Consider the following 12946-nt stretch of genomic DNA (forward strand, 5'->3'; position numbering starts at 1 on the left):
GACAGGGACAAATGGCATAATACACGACAGCCTTAGACAGGCAGTTGATTTTACTCCTAATGGGAAAAACTTTCCCATCCGACGATGTAAAGTCGGTAGCTGTGTCTATATTAGGGCACGCGACGCATGAACCACACGGTGAGCAGCCGAATCTGGACCCCCGGAGGGGAGTGGAAAGCTGTAGAAAAGGAAGGACACTCCCATCTTTTTTGTCTCTCTTATCATAGTGACTTGAAGTCAATATATCCCTCAGATTCTTGGCCTTACGGGCCGCAACCAATGGTCTATCAGACAGATAGTTCTTTAGAATGGGATCGACAGTAAGGATAGACCAAAAATGGGACATCACATCAATCATCCTACCCCAATGTGAGTGATACTGGGTAATCATTCTCACATTGTTTGAGGTTTTCTTGATTTGATTGCCATACAATACTTCAACCCGTGGGGAATTCCTGGCTCTGTTATAGGCCTTTTTAATAGACCTATTACTATATCCGCGTTTGCGGAACCTGTCTTTAAGTTCCAGAGCCCTCAATTCAAAGACAGAGTCCGAAGAACAGATCCGTCGCAGACGGAGGAATTGCCCCACGGGAACCGCACGTATGACATGGGCGGGGTGGGCAGATGTAGCGTGTAAAACCGAATTAACGGCAGTGTCCTTACGATAAAGGTCAGTATGTAACTGGCCAGAATTGTCCCGTATGACCAGCACGTCCATAAACTCGAGGGAAACGTCACTGAACCTATCAGTCAGCTTTAAATTGATGTCATTAGTATTTAACCTCTGAATAAACAAATCAAGATCATGGGCATCTCCCTGCCAGATAAAAAAGATGTCGTCGATGTACCGCGTCCAAAAAGGGATGCGGTCCACCGACGACAACGTATCTGACAGGAAGAGGTCCCTTTCCCACAGCCCCAGGAATAAATTAGCGTATGAGGGCGCAAATGCCGCCCCCATCGCTGTAACCTGGAGCTGTAGGTACAGGGACCCCCCAAAAAAGAAAAAATTATGTGTTAGAGCAAAACTCAAAAGGCTCACGACGAAATCCCTCTCTGCTCCGGACATGCTGGTCATGGACAGATAATATAAGGTTGCCCGTAGTCCGTCGCGATGTCGAATGCTCGTATAGAGCGATTCGACATCGCAAGAGACCATCAGGGAACCTTCACCTACATGCAGAGAGTCAATCTTTTGGAGAAAGCTACTCGTATCCCGTGTATACGAGGGGAGAGATTCCACTAGGGATTTCAACATAGAATCAATATAAATACATACTTTCTCCAAAAAATTGCCCACCCCTGATACTATAGGTCTCCCGGGTGGCATATTCACATCCTTGTGCACTTTCGGTAGAAGATACAGTGTCGGTACCTTAGGCTCAACAACAGTCAGAGAATCAACAACCCCCCTCTCTATAATCCCACCATCCAAAGCCTCCTTCAGCAAAAGATCCAACTCCTTCATATACTTGCTGAGAGGGTTGAATGTGAGACGTTGGTAACAACTACTCACTCTCAGCTGCCTGAATGCCTCCTTTTCGTATAGTGCACAGGGCCACACCACAATGTTCCCGCCCTTGTCGGCCGGTTTAATAACAATATCGTCCAGTTTCTTGATCCTGTCAATGCAGCTTCTCTCTTCCCGTGTAAGGTTATCATGATGAATATTAGTGGGGAATTTAGAAAATTCACTAGAAACAAGCTGCACGAACAGGTCAATATTAGGACAGGCTGAAAAGGGGGGGAATTTTTTAGACTTGACCCGAAGCCGTGAAGGAATCTTACCTAGGGCACTGGAGGAATGCTCTTCCGATAGTTCTTCAAGAATGCGCAGAGCAGATTGTTCAGCTTCTGTTGGAAAAGCTTTTTGCAGATCGTCATCCTGAAACCACCTCTTCATCAAAAGCGCCCGGGCAAAAATATGTAGATCCTTCACGGCTGTAAAAGGATCAAATCGTGAACTAGGAGAAAAGGTGAGGCCCCGAGCTAGGACCGCATTCTCCAGCCCAGAGAAAGTATGTTGGGATAAATTAATTACCTTGGGGGTGCCACTTGGGTTCCCCACCACCACAGGGGGTTTCTTGTTATAATTGCCCATTGCCTTTGGGCCTCCTTTTCTTTTAGCCCCAAATCTTGTGGTCATGGGGGACATAGATTGATCCGAAGCCTCACCCACAGAAGATGTTGTAGACACCGACACAGATCTTCCACGAACAAATCGTGGTGCTGACTTACGCCATCGGTAAACCTTCAGTTGCTGGTAATCTGCCATATCTCGTGCGATTTTTTTGGAGTGAGTCTCCCTAATTGTTTTCTCCCATTCTTCGGAACTGGTAGCCATCAAAGTATCAAAGGCTGCAATCTCCTCAGCCGAGGACATCGTTTTTAACTCCAGATAAGAAGTGTCCAACTCCTTCTCTACCTCCTCAAGGGTCTTGGTGTTGAATCCAACCAATAGCTCCATGAGCTTCAGAGAGCTGTTTGAGCAGACTTCTTCCCATTTGTTAATGAACACAGTGTCCTCTACTGGGAAGGACGGAAATACCTGCATCCTCAATCCCCGAGGGATCATTTGTTTAGAAATGTATCCCTCGAGGAAAGCCCTATTCCACCACACCCTGGTACGCCGATGTAATAGGCGTTTCACATTATTTTGTAGATCTGCATGTCCCCTCTGCTCAGCACCAGTACCACCCGATAGGCCACCATCAAAGGCCCTACTACAAGTTGCCTTCCAGGTAAGATCCCTGGTGCGATAATCCATTCTTGGTAAAAACAGAGCCTGTGAAAATACACAGAAGATTATATAAGTACAAAATACCAAAAGACACGACCAATCCCGTGCCATCTTTTGAATATGGATAGAGCCATATACAGATAAATGATAGAACAAGAAAGAACAGTACTGTACAACGACTCAGTTGCAAAAACACTTCAATTTTATTTATATAGGAAAAAGTTTTTTCATACAAATAGCAAAAAGCGATAAAAAGTAGAGACAGATGGTTTATGCCACCAGGTGGCGCTCTCACCACAACATACGGCAGGTAAAAGTACACATGCAAAGATAATATTAGCGAGTACACAGCCTAGGGCTCACCTATAAAGAAGTGGCCCATGGTAGGGTACATTACAAAGGTAGTAGTGCAAAAAACCGCTGATCCAAGATACCAAAGAATCAATATGCCTAATGGCTAGAAATATATCCCTCGATCAGCAGTAGTACTGTTACCATACCTGGAGATGTGGTGGGAACCCTGAACCCCGACCTATAGGTTTCGTTAATAGTTCTTCTTCCGGGGGTGGTCTCTGGGTAAAACAGTAACCCTTTTAAATGGAAACTCACCAATCACAACCCATAAAAGGTCCACCACTTAGGTAGTAAGATATATAGTATAGTCCCCTGATGGAAGTAACCAAAACCCTGATTGGGGGATAATCGCAACCTCCCATCCATGCGTCATAACGAGGGATGCTAGACCGGAAGCGGAAGTGACGCGCCAAGCACGTCACTCCCATCATGCCCCATGCGTCGCACACGCTACACCGGAAGTGGAAGTGACGCGCTAAACACGTCACTCCCATCATGCCTCACGCATCCACATGCTGCACCGGAAATGGAAGTGACGCGCTCAGCACGCCACTCCCATCATACCTCACGCGTCCTCACACCAACGCTAAACCGGTGGAGGTGTGTGGAGATTCCCCATTACTGGGGCAGGCGGCATTAACCCCTTCAGCTCTGAGACTTTCTTGGTGTTTTTCTCTCGCTGATTTTTATGAATAATGACGTTTTTGTTCCTTTTCCTCTGATAGATACAAACACCCCAACTATGAGAGGCCGGAAGTGAGGAAACCCGTCTGCCCTCGGTCCTCGGCCCCTTTCTGCCCTCGGTACCCGGCCCCTTTCTGCCCTCGGTCCTCGCCCCCTTTCTTCCCTCAGTCCTCAGCCCCTTTCTGCCCCCACACAGTATAATGTTCCCCCAGAATGTTCTCGTTATACGTTTCCCCTTATTATCTCCAGTAATTGAATTATTATAGCTGATTTTTTTTATAGTGTTACATCGTCACCTTCTCCACATTCAGGTCCCTACAATATCAGATCCTCTCAGTGGAGATCTTCTATAGAAGAGAATTCTCCTGATTGCCCCGTGAAGGATGGATATGGACAGGGACAAGATGGCGGAGAGGATATTACCCCTCACCCTAGAGATCCTCTTCCGGCTTACTGAAGAGGTGAGAGATTCTGATGACGTCACATTACATCATTCTTATCTATGGGAATAACAGATGGACAGAACTGGAGAGGTGAGGGCTCTGGAAATGTCTGGAGTGAGATTTATTACTGTGTCTCTCCATAACCAGGATTACACAGTAGTGAAGAAGACCTCTAGTGAGCGCTGTCAGGCCCCTGTGTCTGAGGGATGGAGAAGACCCCTGAGCCCAATCACGGGGCCTCCACCTCACCCCCCGATACATGAGGACATCAATGACCAGAAGATCCTAGAACTCACCTACAAGATGATTGAGCTGCTGACTGGAGAGGTGACACTGCTAGGAATGCTGGGACATTATACAGTAAAGGCTACTTTACACACTGCGATATCGGTCCCGATATCGCTAGTGTGGGTACCCGCCCCCATCTGTTGCGCGACACGGGCAAATCGCTGCCCGTGCCGCACAACATCGCCCAGACCCGTCACACATACTTACCTGCCCGGGGACGTCGCTGTGACTGGCGAACCACCTCCTTTCTAAGGGGGCGGTCCGTGCGGCGTCACAGCGATGTCACTGAGCGGCCGCCCAATAGCAGCGGAGGGGCGGATCTGAGCGGGACGTAACATCCCGCCCACCTCCTTCCTTCCGCATAGCGGCCGGGAGGCAGGTAAGGAGAGCTTCCTCGTTCCTGCGGCATCACACATAGCGATGTGTGCTGCCGCAGGAGCGACGAACTACATCGTTACTGCTGCAGTAACGATAATCGAGAATGGACCCCAATTTCATCGATGAGCGATTATGCACGTTTTTGCAACGATGCAAAATCGCTCATCGGTGTCACACGCAGCGTGTAAAGCCCCCTTAACGCTATGAAGGGATCGGGGGTGACGGTATCATTGTATGTGTCAGGTTCCTATAAGGTGTCAGGATGTCACCGTCTATTTCTCCATGGAGGAGTGGGAGTATTTAGAAGGACACAAAGATCTGTACAAGGACGTCGTGATGGAGGATCCCCAGCCCCTCACATCACCAGGTAATAGACAGGACTAAATACACACGGCCTATAATTATCTATATGTAAGGAATGAATTCAGTCCCTGTATGTGTCTCCTCCAGTTCTATCCAGTAAGAGGACAACACCAGAGAGATGTCCCCGTCCTCTTCTCCCACAGGACTGTAAACAAGAAGATCCCGATGTTCCTCAGGATGTGTTTCCTCCAGTTCTATCCAGTAAGAGATATCTACTCATGTACTTTCTGCACTAATTTTCTGTTTACCTTTTAAGGCGTTTTGCTGTGGGATTTTTTCAGCTGTATTTTCTTTCCTTCTGCTTCTTCCGCTGTTTGTGTACCGCCCCTGCGAACCGCTCGGATCTGGGGTCGCTGCTGTGGCTTGAGGGTCTCAGGACCCGGGGGCTTGCGGCCACTTCAATGTGAAGGGGGGGACTATTTACAGGGGGTAAGAGTTCTTGACGCCACCCGTTGTTTGCGGTAAGGGAGTACTGCCGCTGCTGATGGGAGTGACTGGGGTAGATGGAGTGGAGCAGCCTGATGACGTTCCCTCCACGTGTAGGGAAGGCCCCGGGACTCTGGATAATGGTGGAGCGGGGGTGCGCAGGGCCAGTCGGAAGCAGGGGACGACCATGTACTCACTCAGGCAGCATCGGTGATGGTGCGACCGCAAAGCAGACTCTGACAACAAGGTAAACCAAGTCTCTGGGTGCCGCTGCCCTCTTGGAGGAGCCCGTCCGGATGTCCGCCCCCTGTAGTATTGCCGGGTGATCCAGAGCCTGCCTCCTTGCACAAATTTAAAGTGTTCTGGTGGCCCGTATGCATAAAGCTGTGCGGGCCCTGCTCCCTCCTTTTTGGGTAGTGGAGCTGTGCTCTCAAAGGCTTACGCGTGGGATTTCTGTGGGCTGCTTGGTTTGGAAAGCCCTATCCCCCTCGTTGCTCTAGTGCCCCTGATCTCTGAGTCCATAAAATCACTATCCTCCACAGGTTAATTGCCGGGTTGCCTGAAGATACCCCCCGACCTAGGGTCCTGTACCCCGCCGTGCTTTCGGACCCAGACCAGTTTTTAGACTCTTAATGCTTCCTGTCCTCCGAGACCATGTCTAGACACCCAGCCTCAATACCCTGCGACTGGGTCTCCGACTCTTCCGGTCCCAGACCACTGTCTGCGACCCAACCTGCCACAAACAGGGAGCCACACTCTCCCCAGCCCCAACTCCCAACATTATCGCTACGACAGTATCACACGCACATACCTTGTCAGAGACGTCGCTGTGACTGCGGAACAATACCTCCCTCAAGGGTGAAGTGCGTTCGGCGTCATAGCGACGTCACTGCGGCGTCACTAAGCGGCCGGCCAATAGAAGCGGAGGGGCTGAGATGAGCGGGACGTAACATCCCGCCCACATCCTTCCTTCCACATTGCTGGTGGACGCAGGTAAGGAAATGTTCGTTGTTCCAGTGGTGTCACACATAGCGATGTGTGATGCCGCAGGAATGACGAACAACATCGTACCCGTGGCAGCAGCGATATTAAGGAAATGAACGACGTGTCAACGAGTAACGATTTTTCACGTTTTTGTGCTCATTGATCGTCACTCATTTGTGTCACGCTGTGATGTTGCTACTAGCGATGGATGTGCGTCACTAACGACGTGACCCCGACGATATATCGGTAGCGATGTCGCAGCGTGTAAAGCACCCTTAAGGCTGCTATCACACTACGTTTTTTAACATGCGTCATGAACTTTTTTTCTGTAAAAGTGGATCCTGTTTTTACAAAGAAAAACGCATGCAAACGCATGTGTTATTTTGCAGGATCCTGTCACTTGAAGTTAATGGGCGGGCTTTGAAGTCATGTGATCGGCAGTGAGGGGAACTGAACGTGATAGACTGGGAGCCGGCATCTGACAGCTGCGGACGCTGGTAACCAAGGTAAATATCGGGTAACTAAGCGAAGTGCTTTGCTTGGATACCCAATATTTACCTTGGTTACGAGCGTCCGCAGCTGCTAGAAGCCGGGCTGCCTACTCCCTGCACACGTAACCAAGGTAAACATCGGGTAACTAAGCGAAGCACTTTGCTTGGATACCCGATATTTACCTTGGTTACGAGCGTCCGCCGCTCTCGGGCGGGGGAGAGAGAGAGGGGGGAGAGACAGAGAGGGAGGGGGAGAGAGGGAGGGGGGAGAGAGACTGATCACGCCAGGCTGGTTTCTGGGCATGCTCAGTACAGCAAGCAGGATCCTGTCTATCAGCATGCCAGCGTTCACATACGTTTGCGTGCAGTATAGTCAGGATCCAGCGATTTGCAGTATTTGGACGCAGCTCAAAAACGCTACAAGTAGCTTTTTTGAAAAAAGTTAAAAAAAACTGCAAGTCACTGGATTCTCACTATAACGCACGCAAACGTATGTGAACGCATGTTGACGCGAGTCCATTGTAAATGCATTGAAATGAAAATGCATTTGCACTGGATCCGTTTTTGCATTAAAAAAACGTCCATGACGCATGTTAAAAAAACGTAGTGTGAAAGCAGCCTATGTTTCTCACTGTTTATTTCTGTGAGTTTGCAGTGTGCCTGAGTTTTAGTTTTCCCATCTGTCTTAGGCCTCTGCCACACTCACGTGAATTTCACGCACGTGCCGAGAGACACGTATTTCCCCTGCGTGTTGCGTGCAGGTAAGTACGTGTCTCTGGTACGTGCGTGACACGTGTGTTCTACGTGTGCTATCCGCGATAGCACACGTAGAATCAGTAATTATTATACTCACCTGGTCCTTCCTGATGTCCGCGCTGCTGTCCGTGGTGCTGATCCTCAGGCTCCAGCCCTCCCGTCTCCCCGCTGCTGCTGCTGCCAGGCTGTGAAGTGAATATTCAATGAGAATAATGAGCGGCGGTCGGCAGCAAGAGGCAGCAGCGGCAGAGGCAGGAGGGCTGGAGAAGGTGAGTTAATGTTTTTTTTTTTTTTAACTGACATGTGTGTTTTCTCCGGCGCGTGTCACACGGGACCGCATCCACACTACACCCGTGTGGTGCGGGTGCGGGCCGTGTGACACCCGTGCTGCCGGCGAAAAACCGGACATGTCAGCGCTTTGAAAATCGCACACACGTACAAACGCACACGGACACACGTTCCGTGTGGTTTTACGTGTGTGTGCCTGCTACAATAGGGTAGCATTGGTTAAAGTGTCTCCGTGCCGCCGGTACGTGTAAAAAATGACAAACACGTGCCGGAGGCACGGATGTGTGGCAGAGGCCTTAATCTGTATTTCCATCATACTCCTTCACTTTCCTTCCCTGGGAGATCACTGACAAGGGCATCTCCACTTTCAGGGGTAATCCAGAGATTAGGGATAGCCTAGGGTCTCCTAGCGTGAGGGACAGTATAGGAGCCCACTGTCCTTTGTTATTCTGCAGTCACATTGTGACAATCAGTCAGATTATTTACTGTAGCACATTCCAGAGAATTGGTGCTACTGGAGAGATATCCTGGAGAAAGGATTGAGAGGTCTGAATTAACGAAAATGTAACTCTTACATCTCAAAATTGGAAAACAGATTAAGAATGAATTTTTCCCTAATTTAATTTCTGATGTTATGGTATAAAAAAATAAATGTACTTTCAAGATAATATCATTAAAAACTAGTAACATTGTGTTTATTTTTAGCAGATGACTGTATTGGAAGTTCAGGTGGACATCTAATATCTTCAGAATGTAAAACAGATGATGAAAGTATCACACATGATACATATGAAGATCATGCTGTTGTCCCAGATATACCTCCAGTCCTTCCTCGGAAAGTTCTATCATCTGATCTTTTCAAGCTAGTCCAAAATTCCGATTTATCACAGAATTTTAAGCAAAATAAAAGTTACAGAAGGGATGTAGAACAAGAAACGGTTCCTACAGGGGAGAAAACATTTTCATGTTCAAAATGTGGGAAATGTTTTACCAGGAAATCACATCTTGTTAACCATCAAAGATCTCATACAGGGGAGAAGCCATTTTCATGTTCCGAGTGCGGGAAATGTTTTAGTCAGAAATCAAATCTTGTTACGCATCAAAAATATCATACTGGGAAGAAGCAGTTTTCATGTTCAGAATGTGGAAAATGTTTTATTCGGAAATCACACCTTGTTAGACATCAGAAAAATCACAAAGGGGAGAAACCATTTTCATGTGTAGAGTGTGGGAAATGTTTCATTCGGAAATCAGATCTTGTCTGGCATCAAAGATCTCACACAGGGGAGAAGCCATTTTCATGTTCAGAGTGTCGGAAATGTTTTATTCAGAAATCAAAACTTGTTGTGCATCAAAGATCTCACACCGGGGAGAAGCCATTTTCATGTTCAGAGTGTGGGAAATGTTTTATTCAGAAATCAGATCTTGTTAGGCATCAAAGATCTCACACAGGAGAGAAGACATTTTCATGCTCAGAATGTGGTAAATGTTTTACTAGGAAATCAGGTCTTGTTTACCATCAAAAAAATCACACAAAATAAACCATTTTAATGTTCTGAATTTGGAAAATGTTATTCTCAGAAATCATTGTGACGGGGTGTACATCAGAGCAAAGAGAGACAACAGGCCGAGGATGATCCAACAGGTTTACTAACAGGAATACAGGAACAGCACACGACAAGTCCAAATAAAACAGATTCGGGGGCACCTCCCGATAATCCAAAGTGCCAGATCACAACGTAATAGTCCTTTTCAGAGTCCCAGAAATCCCACACAATCCACGGGCCGCCACACAGGCCTAGCTCCGTCCGTGTCCAGAGCCACCCAGGCTGGGGCTCCTGCTCTCTTCAGTTTCAGCTCACTCTGAAGTTACAAAAAGGGAAATGCATTGTCTGTGCTGCTTGACCAGCCCACCATGTTTGTTCAGGGGGTAGGGGTCACACATCCTATCATCAATGGTTTGGTCCATCACAGGGCTCCAATATGTCTGCCAGCCACAGTAGATGAAGGGATCCCCTGCTGTAAAGAACAATGACTATTCCTTCACTGGCCAATGCAATTACAGACTAGATACACAACTCTGGAAAGAAGAGGACAGGCTATTTACATAATCACATTAGATGCCAAGACTACAATTGTATGAGAGAGACACATTGAGACCAGTAGCTCCCCCAAGAAAATACATGAATTACAACTAATACAACCAGGGAAATATACATATCATGACATAGTATCACAGCATATACAGTGAAAGGGTAAATTACATCTTCACAATCCCTCCCCCTCCCAACTTGTGTACGTACTAGGGACCTCTACAGGTCACTGGTTAAGTACACACAGGCAGAGCGTTACTTACATGTGGCTTCATGCAGCCACGAATTGGCATCGTAGCTCTCCCACATCATTGCCCAGGAGAACAGCTGCAGGCAGACCACCCATCACCCCAACCACACATCGCCTGACCCCAAAACCAAAGTTCAGATCCACAGTGGCTGTGGGAATAGTCCTCCATTGTCCACCAGCCAGTTCAATAACAATCCCAGGTCCTCTATGGATTGCCTCAGGCCGAACCACTCGGGGATCAGCCAGTGTGAGGAAAGCACCCGAGTCACAAAATCCAACAAGTCTCTGTCCATCCAGCACAACCTCCTGCAAGTGCTTACCTCGATGAGTAGAAGTCGTCATAACTGCGGGTCGCACCCCGTAAACTCCTGGTGGTGCAACATGGGGGGCTGAGTCACTAGGCCAGTCCTCACATAGCGGGGCCACATCTTCCTCCATGGCACTGGGCTGTAAATAATTAACAATCCGATTGGGTGCAGGATCAGTCCTCATTTGAACAGCTGGGCAGGAGACTTGCCGATGCCCTGGCTGTCCACATTGATAGCATCTGAGCTGGGTCTCCCTCCATCCAAGGCGTCCTCTTGGGTAAGGGGTAGGGAAACTTGGAGGCCGGCTCCCACCTGAAGGTGTTGTAGGGGTTTGAGGATGATTCCTCCATGGCCTGGCTGGGCATGAGGCCTGCAAATGCCCGGGATGCCTACAAACATAACACCTGCGCTCTGTTACTTCCTCTCCCCGGCGTATTCCAGAAAGTGCAGTAGAAGCAACTGGAGGCACATTAACACGGGTATCAACATGTGGTGGCTTAGAGGAACGGGGAACAATGGGGACAGAATAACTGGGGGCATCCGGTGTTGTGGAGCTGTTAGGCGTCTCTCCATCCTCCAACAGAACCCTCCACTGAGGCTTGATGGTGAGAGCCTCATCAGCGAGAGCAGCAGCTTCCTCCACTGTCGCTGGTTTTCTCTCACGCACCCATTCCCGGATCTCAGCGGGGCACTGGGCAAAGAATTGTTCTTTTAGGATGACCTGCAGGAAGGTCTCCCAAGATAAGGCCTCCTCTGCCTCCAGCCAGCGATTACATATTTGTTTGAGTCTATGAGCATATATCTTAAAAGACACTTCCCCATCACAGGCTAAAGCACGGAACTGAGTCCTGTAAGTGTCTGGGGTCACAGCATAATGTTCTAGAATAGTCTGTTTAATATCCGCATACTCACAGTTCCACCGAGGGTCCATAGCTCTATAGGCTTCAGCAGCTCCCCCCTCTAGGAGCCCAACCAGATGCCGGACACGCTCCCTGTCCGGGACTTCCATTAATCGACACTGATGCTCAAAGTCCTGGAAGAAGCCCTCAATGTCGCCTGCAGCCTCATTAAACGGCTTAAAGTCTTTGCGGGACACCCTGGGAAGTTCCCTCATGATGGGTGCTGGGGTTACAGTCTGTCTGGAACCTCTCGCGGCTTCCACAGCGAGCTCCTTATCCAGCAGTGCCATCTCCTCCATCCTGCGCTCCTTCTCTTTAGCTCCACGCATGGCCTCCCTCTTATCTTCTATGGTGGCCTCATCTCCAAGCAGTGCCATCTCCTCCTTGTACCACACAACCCATTGACTTTTTTGGGTATTCACCTCCGGCTGCCGTCTTTCTTCCGTTTGCTGTGAGGATCCTTCCTCCACGTCATTTTGCGAACAGACTCCTTCTAGCGCCTCAATCAGCTGCTCCTTGGAGAGTCCTTTGAAACGAACTTCTACTTCACGGGCCTTTGATTGCAGGCTCCCCAAAGTCCAGGTCTTGTACTCTGCAGTGCTGGTTCCTGATGTTGAGCCATTGTCCTCCATTCCTTCTGCTCTGATCCCAGCGCTGCCAACCAGTTTGTGACGGGGTGTACATCAGAGCAAAGAGAGACAACAGGCCGAGGATGATCCAACAGGTTTACTAACAGGAATACAGGAACAGCACACGACAAGTCCAAATAAAACAGATTCGGGGGCACCTCCCGATAATCCAAAGTGCCAGATCACAACGTAATAGTCCTTTTCAGAGTCCCAGAAATCCCACACAATCCACGGGCCGCCACACAGGCCTAGCTCCGTCCGTGTCCAGAGCCACCCAGGCTGGGCCTCCTGCTCTCTTCAGTTTCAGCTCACTCTGAAGTTACAAAAAGGGAAATGCATTGTCTGTGCTGCTTGACCAGCCCACCATGTTTGTTCAGGGGGTAGGGGTCACACATCCTATCATCAATGGTTTGGTCCATCACAGGGCTCCAATATGTCTGCCAGCCACAGTAGATGAAGGGATCCCCTGCTGTAAAGAACAATGACTATTCCTTCACTGGCCAATGCAATTACAGACTAGATACACAACTCTGGAAAGAAGAGGACAGGCTATTTACATAATCACATTA

General features: G+C 48.6%; 2 protein-coding genes across 2 annotated transcripts in view; one reads left to right on the plus strand and one right to left on the minus strand.

Annotated features, from left to right (window-relative positions):
• LOC142312468 (uncharacterized) overlaps positions 1 to 12946 on the minus strand; it is a 419059-nt gene that overhangs the window by 15518 nt on the left and 390595 nt on the right. The gene's annotated exons all lie outside the window — the stretch shown is intronic.
• On the plus strand, positions 4297 to 9758 carry LOC142310600 (uncharacterized). Its single transcript, XM_075348117.1, has 4 exons — positions 4297 to 4551; positions 5134 to 5257; positions 5341 to 5454; positions 8904 to 9758. The coding sequence occupies exons 1-4, from the start codon at positions 4297 to 4299 to the stop codon at positions 9737 to 9739; spliced, it is 1329 nt and encodes a 442-aa protein (XP_075204232.1). The 3' UTR covers positions 9740 to 9758.

Source organism: Anomaloglossus baeobatrachus, chromosome 5 (assembly GCF_048569485.1).
Source record: "Anomaloglossus baeobatrachus isolate aAnoBae1 chromosome 5, aAnoBae1.hap1, whole genome shotgun sequence".
Lineage (NCBI taxonomy): Eukaryota > Metazoa > Chordata > Amphibia > Anura > Aromobatidae > Anomaloglossus > Anomaloglossus baeobatrachus.

Coding starts and splice junctions, on each gene's coding strand:
- LOC142310600 (XM_075348117.1), top strand. CDS start 4,297: ATGGACAGAACTGGAGAGGTGAGGGCTCTGGAAATGTCTGGAGTGAGA. Junction 5,258..5,340: donor CCAGCCCCTCACATCACCAG/GTAATAGACAGG, acceptor TGTCTCCTCCAG/TTCTATCCAGTAAGAGGACA. Junction 5,455..8,903: donor GTTTCCTCCAGTTCTATCCA/GTAAGAGATATC, acceptor GTTTATTTTTAG/CAGATGACTGTATTGGAAGT.